The following is a 9,578-nucleotide window of genomic DNA, read 5'->3' as shown; positions in this document are numbered from 1 at the left end:
TCGATAATGTATAATAGGGTAAATCCTGTATAGTGATTTATCCTATATAGAGTAGTGTATACAGTCGTAGCTGTTATGTATCTTTGTATCTCATTGTAAGCTCTCTTTTGAGACAAGCGCACGTATAATATCTTGAATAGAAGAGTGACATTAATTATGGCCATGTATTAGAGAAAAACATTTATTTCATAAAGATATTTCCCTCCATTTTCAATTTTTTTACTTCAATGAAAGGTTAGATTTTTGTAATTTTTTTAAATAAAAGATCATATGGATTAACAGTGCAGATTTATTTTCACAGGCTTCTTTGTTCATATTTAACAAGGTTGCCAATAATTCTGACCAGGGCCTAAAATGAGACTCACCAGGTGCCAAATATGAGTAAAAATTGGTGTTAGCTAGTATATGAAATGGTGCCACCTGGCTGTTAACATTTTTATGAATTCTATCAATGCAATGTTCTGAGAACATGAACGTGAATCAACATGAATGACACTCAGGACAGTTAACAGGCCAGTGCTGCATCATAACGAAAGACAGCTGAGAGAGAAAACGCATGTGTATCAGTATATTGGATCCGTGCAGTTCTTAAAGTGACAGCAGCCTAATAAACCTGCTGCCCTCCGTGTCCATAATGTTAGTTTTTTTTTATAATCGTTAGGACACATTTCTCAATACTAAGGCCACTTTTTCAAAACTCTTCACACAGTTCTCCTAACCAACTTTCATCTTGGCACAGCAGTTAATTTCACATTCAAAATGCACTAAATCTACCAAAACACTTCATTCATGTCTCAAATCAACTCATTTTTCCAGAACACTAGCAAAGGTTTTCACCCAGCAAACACACTTTGTCAGTCATAAAATACTGACCTAAAAACACTAACATCAGGTATCATTGTACAATGTTTTCTTTTGTAAAATTTCTTAACAAAACAAGAATAACACCGTCTATTGTTTATAATTCACTGCAGTTTGTTACATGAACCTTGTTTACATAACAGAACAAAAGTATTCCGAAGTTTTCCTCTTTGAATGGATGATAATGAAATTGAAAAACGAATGCATGTGTAGGTGTTCAGTTTCATCTAATTGCTTTGATAGTATTTAATTTTTTAGATTCAGCATATATTTCATTACAGTATTACTGTAGAAATGTAGCAAATTGCTGTCTCATTCAGTTTTGTATTATGTTATTGTTTTGAACATAAGTTTAACAGTTTTGAAAACAGTATGTAAGCATGTGCAAATTGGCCTGTACGTACAAAGAGTTTTGGCAGTTGTTGTGTCTGAGTGAGAAAAGAATTCATGAAATGAATGAAAGAGATGTAGTCATTGAATGCATTTTGTGCCAAAGCAATGATAATTGATCCTCAGTTTAGCCCACATAGACTTCTGTTGTGCTCACTGTGTGAAGAGTTTTGCAAAAGTGACCTAAGTATTGAGAAATGTGTCCTAGCGTCTGTAAAAAACTGTAAACAACAAAAGACAAAGAAACATCACTCACTGCTATTGACTGAATAACTTTTGTAACTTTAATAAGGATTAAACTGTTTAATTTATACAGTGAAGACTATGCAGTGTTATTTTACATTTGATTACTTTATTAAATTTTTGTATCAGTTTCATGGCTGGTAAAAAATATTTATGGCAGTTAAAGTCATTGGCCATTGGCAGGTGTGACAAAAAAATTTGTTTTAGGACATGATTCTGACCATGACTCTATGTTAAATCAGACTGACAGGTGCAGATGTGGCATGATGATGATGATCTGTCTGAGAGTTTCTGTCAGACACACACACACTTCCTGACAACATGTACTGAACAGCTGCAATCTTCATATCACAATATTATCACTTTATCCAAACTGTATCTTGTACATTCCAAATAAATCTGCCAATTTTAGTTTTAATAAGGACACTTGTAAATGTATTAATGATTAACATCATCTAAATGTTTTGAAGAACTGGTTTTCTGTGGTTCTTCTACTTAAAGAGGTGGCTCAACACTTCCTTCACGGTTTTCACGTACACCTCATCAGGCGGAGATTTTCTTGCACTGCCGGGCTGCAGGAACTTGCTGATTCTTGGTAAGGCCTTCATTCTTTCCTGAAACGCCTGTGAAAAAATTCATAATCATGATGCTAAAATAGAGACTGTCACAGGAATTATCGGTTTGATTCATGGACTGAATTGGTCAGACAACACACAGCTTCACTAAACTGAACCAGATTACTCTCTCACTCCCTACTGTATATCCGACAATCAGAACTGTGTTTTTATTTGTACTGAATATAAATTTGAATGTTTAATGAAACTTAATATCACTCTATTCTGACTGTTTGTTCATACACCGATGCTTAAAGATACGGACATGTTCACAAAAAGAGTTTTCTGGTCTGTGTGGGAAAGTGTGGAACAGCACCTGGATTTTGGGAAAGGTTGACAGTATTGTAGGGAATAACTCCTGCAGCATCAGAGTGGCTTCCAGAAGGTGAACGTCAGCGCGGCTCAACTGGTTTCCCACCAGGAAATGAGAGTTTGCAAGACCCTAAAAGAGTCATATCAGAAATTGCATGATTTCATTTATCCAATATGGAGAATCATACTTAAAAATGGGAGGAATGAAAAGTCAGAGCTATCAGTACCTTTTCAAACACAGGAAGGAAGCGCTCTTTTGCCTTTTGCTCTATATTACTGAGCTGTTTCTGCTTGTTTTCGGGTGGCGCGAAAACAGACATTATGATAAGATCCATTAGATCGCTGGTTCCCTCTGCATACATGTCAATCCTTCAGGACAAAATACAGTGATAATTGCTTAGGTGTGGTGGAAAAAGAAGGCTACTTGTTCACTGGAATCTTATTTAAAAATTGAGAAACAACTTGCATTAAAAGTTGATACTTACAAAGCCCGTTCTTTCAGGTCTTTTCCATAGAGGTTGTATTTTCCAGCGATGTAATTCAAGATAGCCTTTGTTTGCACAAGCTGCATCCCATCTATTTCAACCAAAGGCACCTGCTGAAACATCAGGGCTCCATCTGCAGTAAACATAGGAATCACATTGTTATAATCAGTGCTGCATAGATTACTTCTTCCAAATTACATGACAAAATATTGCCATAAAAATACAAAGAGAAAGAAAATATATTGCAGTCTTTGTTATCAACAACATAAAGTGCATTAAATATTACATTATGTCAGGGTTTCCCAGACGGGTTCACGATGAAACTGCAGGGATTCATGAAAGACAGCTATTAAGCAATCAAATTAAAGTAATAACTTAATTTTATTATTGACCTAACTTATTAACTTAAAGTCTCAGGTGTTACATTAACTAAATATATAAGGTCAAAGAGGTCCAGCTGACACAAAAGTTGGGGAATCCCTGCATTGCATGTAAATATGAAATGCTGTAAATTTGTACATTTTAATGTGTTTGAAAGACAAAAAAGCCTCCCAAAGACACTAATACGTGGTTAAGTGATTCACTGAGTGATGATTCAAATAATAATTAATGTGTTCGTCAGGAGTTGATCAGATATGCAGTGTTGAGTGAAATGGTTTCTGTAAATCCAGTGATCAAACAGAAAGCTGTGGGTTTCAGTTTTCTGTGACAGTCACATGACTAGTGGCTGGTCTGTGTTACACAAACCTGAAAAAACTTATGAACTTATATAAGCAGTAGACTTTTATAGAAAAGAAATTTTAATAGTATAACAAAGAAGTAGAATCATTGAATTATGAATAATTTACTGAAATATTGAGAATAACATAATCAGTAGTCTAATTACGAGTATTTTGAAATCTAATTACAAGTACTTAATTTTTGGAATCTGGTAACATGCATGTAGCTCTGCTTATAGGTTCATAAAACAAGAAGAGATGATGAATAGTCAACATACCATTCAGCAGTTTATCATAATGCTCCCTTTTGGTCAAAAACACCTCCTCAAACTGTGAACACAACACCAAAATAAAGTCAAGGTGAAAAAAACACTTGATCAAAATGCACACATTCAGTTTCTAAAGTTTTGTGATTGTTTGTCATATGCATACAAGCTATTTTTATTGCACATCCTTAGAAAAAAGTTACATATATGTAAAGTGCCAATCTCTTTCCTCTTTTTGCAATTGCATTTTATTTTGCATAGACTTTATGCAACAAACCTCGACTCCAGCTGCGGCCAAAAGCCATCGGATCGACTCCATTTTCCCTCTTCCATTGAAGTAATGCAACACAACTTTCCCAGACATTTTCACTAAATGAAGCGACACTTCAAAAATAAAATGTAACAGAATAAAGCAAGCTCTTTGCTGTGCAGCAGTGTGTGTGTGTGTTATGCTGACTGTTCAGGGTGTTACGCAGTATTCGTGGGAGGCGCTGCCTGCATCGGGACAAAATGCACAATCTAACACTCATATGTCTGTGAACACATAATGCTGATATCGAGGTATTTAGTAAACAAACACAATTACTCCGTTTCATGGATCAGTTTTCAACAGCTCAAGGTTTTCAGACAAGCGTCTGCTGATCGAATGAATGAAAAATAAAGTAAAAAGCACGGATGGTAAAAGGTTCATTTGTGCACGTTTAGATGAAAAATGCTAGTTTAAATTATGGCCCAAGTACTATCGCAAGCCGTTTTATAACTATGCTTCACTTTTCATTTGACTAGTCAAATTATAATCGTGACTCTTCAAAATACAATTGTAACTATCTAAAATATAATTTGTATTGTAAAACCGAAGCTTTATGAAAATATGTGCACAAATTGTTTAATTTATAACTTATAACTTTAATTTATAAAAAGAAACGAAAGAATATTTGCCCACATTTCCTAGTACACCGGGGTTGCCAGATTTTCACAATAAATTCCGCCCAAGTGCTACTCAAAACTACCCCATATCGCGGGTCCACGTTTTCTCTGGTAAAAATCGCGTTTCCGGGGGGATAAAAATCCACGTTTTCCCAGGTAAAATTCGCATTCCAGGGGGTAAATATGATGTTATTTGGAGTCGCTTCAACTTGGGGCAACTTGGCAACACTGTCCCACAGTGGAGGATATGGGGCGGGGCGGCACACTTCCAATTTCATTGGTTAACCGCTCTGAGCATGCGCATTCCTTTATGTATGATTTTGTGAATGATTTGGCCTTATCACAGAAATCGTATTTTATTATCTGTTAGGTATTTTAGTAGGATATATTGACTATTGTTTTATTGTACTTAAGACACAGAATGGATAAGTTATTGTTTATAAACGAACGCTTGGTGGCAGCACCTCTGGGTACCCACATGAGAAAATACTATAGTAATTTAATAGTAGTAAATATTACAGTGTTTTTGAACCATACTATAGTAAAATACTTGAATTAATTTGTTGTGGTAATATACCAACTAAAGTAATGTAAACAAATTACTTTACCCAATAGCTATACTAAGTTTTCTACAACTATAGGCTACTATGAATACACAGTTTACTGCAGTAAAAACTAAAATACTACAGTACATTACAGTTGATCAGTTCACTATAGTTAATACTACAGTATGCTGTAGCATTCATTAACAGTGTTGTAAATAATATAATACAGTGTACTACATTTTATATATTTTACTATAGTAAATACTATAGTATTTTTTTTCATGTGGGTACTTCAGGCTGTTTTACATTAGCACTTCATTCATTTGACTTCTTCATATTTCCATAGCCTATGTTTTTAAGTAGGCCTGCCATCATGGTAAAGTGCTAATAAAATGTTTAATGGTAAACTCATGTTTCCTTGTTTACCTGTTAATAAAATATGTAGGCCTATATATTGGGTCTCTATGCCTATGTTATAGTTTTTAAAGGTTCCTATTTTATAGTAGGGCTAAATAAATGTCAACGGGTTAGCATGCACGGCTATCTGTGACTGTGACATCAGGGAGGCCTATTATTTATTTATCCACCCCTGCATTGTGTGTGCATGTCATAATCTGCATATACAGGATGAAAATAGTTTCAAATATTAACAATCACTGTATAGCTGCATAACTTAAAAATCAGGTGGAGCTGTAAATCTGTGCTATATAACGCCTGGACCTGAAAAATATATTTAAAGGTCCCGTTTTTCGTGGTTTTTTGAAGCTTTGATTGTGTTTATAGTGTGCAATATAACATGTGTTCATGTTTCGCGTGTAAAAAAACAGTATTTTTCACATAATTTACTTATCTGTATACCGCTGTTTCCACTGTCATAAAAACGGGCTGATGACTTCCTTGTTCTATGAAGTCCCTCCTTCAAAAATATGTAACGAGTTCTGATTGTGCCAGCGGTTCCTGTGTTGTGATTTGACAGCTCTGAGCGCACCGTGCCCGGAAAGGTCACGCCTCTTACCATAACGTGGAGATGCACGCGCTCAGTGTTATTGTAAACATGTCTTTAATTTTACCCTATCAATTTGAGCCGGAATCAGACCCGGTGATTGGACTGCGGGATGAAAATAACAGCGTTTCGACAACATGGCGACAAACACACTCTACAAACGCAACTCTTGTGTATTCCTGTGGGCGGAGGTTAGTCAAAAAACTGTTTTAGTGAAGTTTTAAGTTTTAGTGAAGTCATTAAAGAAGGAAGTAGAGGGATGTAGTCCAAACTGGCCGTTCGATGTAGGCGAAAATAAAATATCTCGCTTGGCATTGAACTTTGAGCTTTAAAATTTTACAGATTTTATTTATACTCTAACAACAACATTACACACTAACTAAAGTTTGAAACATGGGATCACGAAGAACGGGACCTTTAAAATAGGCTACCCAGCAGAGAAGTGATATGAAATTTTATTTCTTAAATATACATTTTTGCTATAGCTTTTGAAAGCCTATTATTGTCTGATTAATTGTCACTGTGGTTTTACTTTAAAATGTAAAATCATACACACTTTCGGGGTTTATCGAATGCCTTACTGAAATACAGTGAATTGTCATCATTTCTATAAAATCCTGAGTCTGTGCTTATCCACCGATCCTAATGGAAAAATAAAGAAGCCTAAATAAATGATGTACTATTACGGACCCCTGCATGACATGCGGAAAATATAGTCTGCTACCAGCCTATAGAAAATAAATCTCCTTTGCAATGCCAGTAATTTCATGCAGTCCTGCTTACAAAACATGGTACTGACTTATCAGCTGGATAAATTAAATAAAATAGGCTATAGCTAAATCTCTAACAGTGTATCATTTATATAATTTATACCACCTGATCCAAAATATAACATATTTTGTTATATCGCCCAGCACCAGTATGTGGATCGTGACGTGGTTCTTCATGTTGGACCTGCAGACCTGGGCAGAGCATGCGGCTGTGCTATGGTTTGTTGTTGTGTATTTGGTCGCCATTAAATGCTTGACTAAACTGTGTCATCTTGTATCAGTGATTCATTGCCTCATCTACACACTGGCGTGGTGGCAGCATTATCACATTCACTTCCCAAACTGTCCGGTGAGCTCATGTGAGATCAGTTCACGCTTCCGCTGATGAAACTTGAGACTTAAACCATGGCAAATACATACAGAGTACCGATACAATGGTGTCTCACAAAAGTTGGGACTGTGAATTCATTCGAGATCAGAACCTTTAATCTTTGGACACTGAGTTTGCTCCCTTTCTAGTTGATGCTGTGCACTGGGAAAAAAAGACGAGGGCTTCACCATTCAGAGGTTTTACCGATGATGACGTGGATGCTCCCACGGTGCAACGGAACACATGCCAATAAAAGGTCAGCATGCTTGAGTATATGCTGGGGCAAATCGCTAACCACTGCCCAGTCATTATGGATTCCAGTTGACTGGTGCACATTTCATTGACTTTCCTGCTAAGAAACTTGAGTCTAATTAAGGACCAGAGTATTTGTACCAGAGATTATTGGCTTTTGTTGAAGATAATCTACTACCCAGACACTCTGGCATTACTCACAGAGGTGAACACATTGTAGAGAATGAGGAGCTCTCCCCTGCGCTAGAAAACTTCATCGTTCTCACTTGGCTTCACCTTATACACAGCGATTTGCCAAAGCTTGTAAAGCAAAGCTTTACAATCAGGCCCTCTGGCGTTCGCTAAAGTCATCAAAGCTATGCGCTCAGCCATGTCTAACAGACAGAAGCTGGCATCACTGGGAAGTCCTGCCCACTTTGTAAAGAGGCTCACAGATCGGACAATCACTTCCTCAGTAAGTGCCCCTTTATGCCTCCTCCAGACAGATCTTGCTCATTCTCTCTCATCGACTGTCATACGCCCCCTAATGCTGATTGGTTACACGTTTGTTGTTGGTATTGGCCCAACAACTTCTAAACAGTGTTTTTGAAATACTACTGAGTCCCCCTTTAAACTGTTTAATTGATACAGTAAAGACTATGCAGTATTATTTTACATTTTATTACTTTATTTCTAATTTCTGTACCAGTTTTATAGCTGGTAAAAAATGTTTATGGCCGGTAAATTTTCTTAAGTCGCCGGTCATTGGCAGGTGTGACAAAAAGTTTTAGGTCCTGCCATGTGCTCCCCTTGTGAATGTGTCATGTTGCCATTGGTTGATTTAGTTTTCTGTTTTGTGATTGGGTCGTTGTCTTGATTGTTCACGTGTGCTCCTTGTTTTGTCATCAGTCTGTCTGTTTAAATAGCCCTTGTTTTTCATTGTTCTCTTGTCTAGCTTTGATGTTTGTGTAACCTGCTGTTTCGTGAGTGTTAGTTTATGTAATGTCAAGTCAAGTCAAGTCAAGTAATTTTTAGTCAAGTCTTTGTTTATTTTGCATTTTGTTCACATCTTGGATTAAATAAACTGCACTTGGGTTCTCACTACGCTTGCCCCAGTGGACCATGTTTCAGAAAGTTAGACCTAGAATATGAACCCAGCATTTTCTTGTCTTTTGTGTCTCCGTCAAGGCGACCAGGCTTTCGAGGATTATGTGGAGGACTTTTTGTGGACTTTGTGATCTAGTGGGCTTTAATGATATAGCCGTCAAGGACATTTTTCATGTGGGTTTGAATGAACCTGTTTGTTTATGGCTTACAGGGGGAAAATACACTGGTCCCTGGAGGAATATATTGACTATGCCTTGTTGTTAAGTGGATCCACTTTTACTGTGGGGAAAGTGGAAGAGAAATCCTGCAATTCCCCAGTCTCTACCAAACCAAAGCCCTCAACCATCATGTCTGTCACGCCAAAGTCTTGTCACGTCTGCCACATCAGAGAATCTCCATGCCTCTACTGTCATGTCTGGAGTTATTCATGCCACGCCTGTCCAGGTCAGGCCTGCCAAACCAGAGCCTGTTCACGTCATGCCTGCCAAGAAAGTGACTGTTCACATCATACCTGCTAAGCCTGAAGCCCTGGGTATACTTCACTTTCCGCACCCAGACGCGTCGAGCGCGCAGTCGTGTCCGCGATACTTTCAAAGTATACTGCACAACGGATGTGCGCGGATGACCGCGTTCGACACATGCACAGTACAGTTTTTTTCTATGCTCTACCAGACATCGGAGGGCAGCACTAGTCGTGTCATCAACGGGACATTCACTGGGCGTGATCGGAGAAGA

The 9,578-nt window shown here is 37.4% G+C and overlaps 1 protein-coding gene across 1 annotated transcript; it reads right to left on the bottom strand.

Annotated features, from left to right (window-relative positions):
• Window positions 1-1,517: 1,517 nt before the first annotated feature.
• On the bottom strand, window positions 1,518-6,202 carry LOC125277529 (glutathione S-transferase 3-like). Its single transcript, XM_048205952.1, has 6 exons — window positions 4,168-6,202; window positions 3,903-3,954; window positions 2,906-3,038; window positions 2,648-2,789; window positions 2,425-2,550; window positions 1,518-2,117 (listed from the first exon to the last, which is right to left on the bottom strand). Exons 1-6 carry the CDS (start codon window positions 4,252-4,254, stop codon window positions 1,986-1,988), a joined length of 672 nt encoding a protein of 223 aa, XP_048061909.1. The 5' UTR covers window positions 4,255-6,202; the 3' UTR covers window positions 1,518-1,985.
• Window positions 6,203-9,578: the final 3,376 nt, after the last annotated feature.

The sequence above is a fragment of the Megalobrama amblycephala genome, linkage group LG10, assembly GCF_018812025.1.
Source record: "Megalobrama amblycephala isolate DHTTF-2021 linkage group LG10, ASM1881202v1, whole genome shotgun sequence".
In the NCBI taxonomy this organism is placed as follows: Eukaryota; Metazoa; Chordata; class Actinopteri; order Cypriniformes; family Xenocyprididae; genus Megalobrama; species Megalobrama amblycephala.
Note: the sequence above shows the minus strand (reverse complement) of the source record. Positions and strands in the feature narration are given on the sequence as shown.

Coding starts and splice junctions, on each gene's coding strand:
- LOC125277529 (XM_048205952.1), bottom strand. CDS start 4,254: ATGTCTGGGAAAGTTGTGTTGCATTACTTCAATGGAAGAGGGAAAATG. Junction 2,551..2,647: donor TCCTTCCTGTGTTTGAAAAG/GTACTGATAGCT, acceptor TGACTCTTTTAG/GGTCTTGCAAACTCTCATTT. Junction 2,118..2,424: donor CAACCTTTCCCAAAATCCAG/GTGCTGTTCCAC, acceptor ATTTTTTCACAG/GCGTTTCAGGAAAGAATGAA.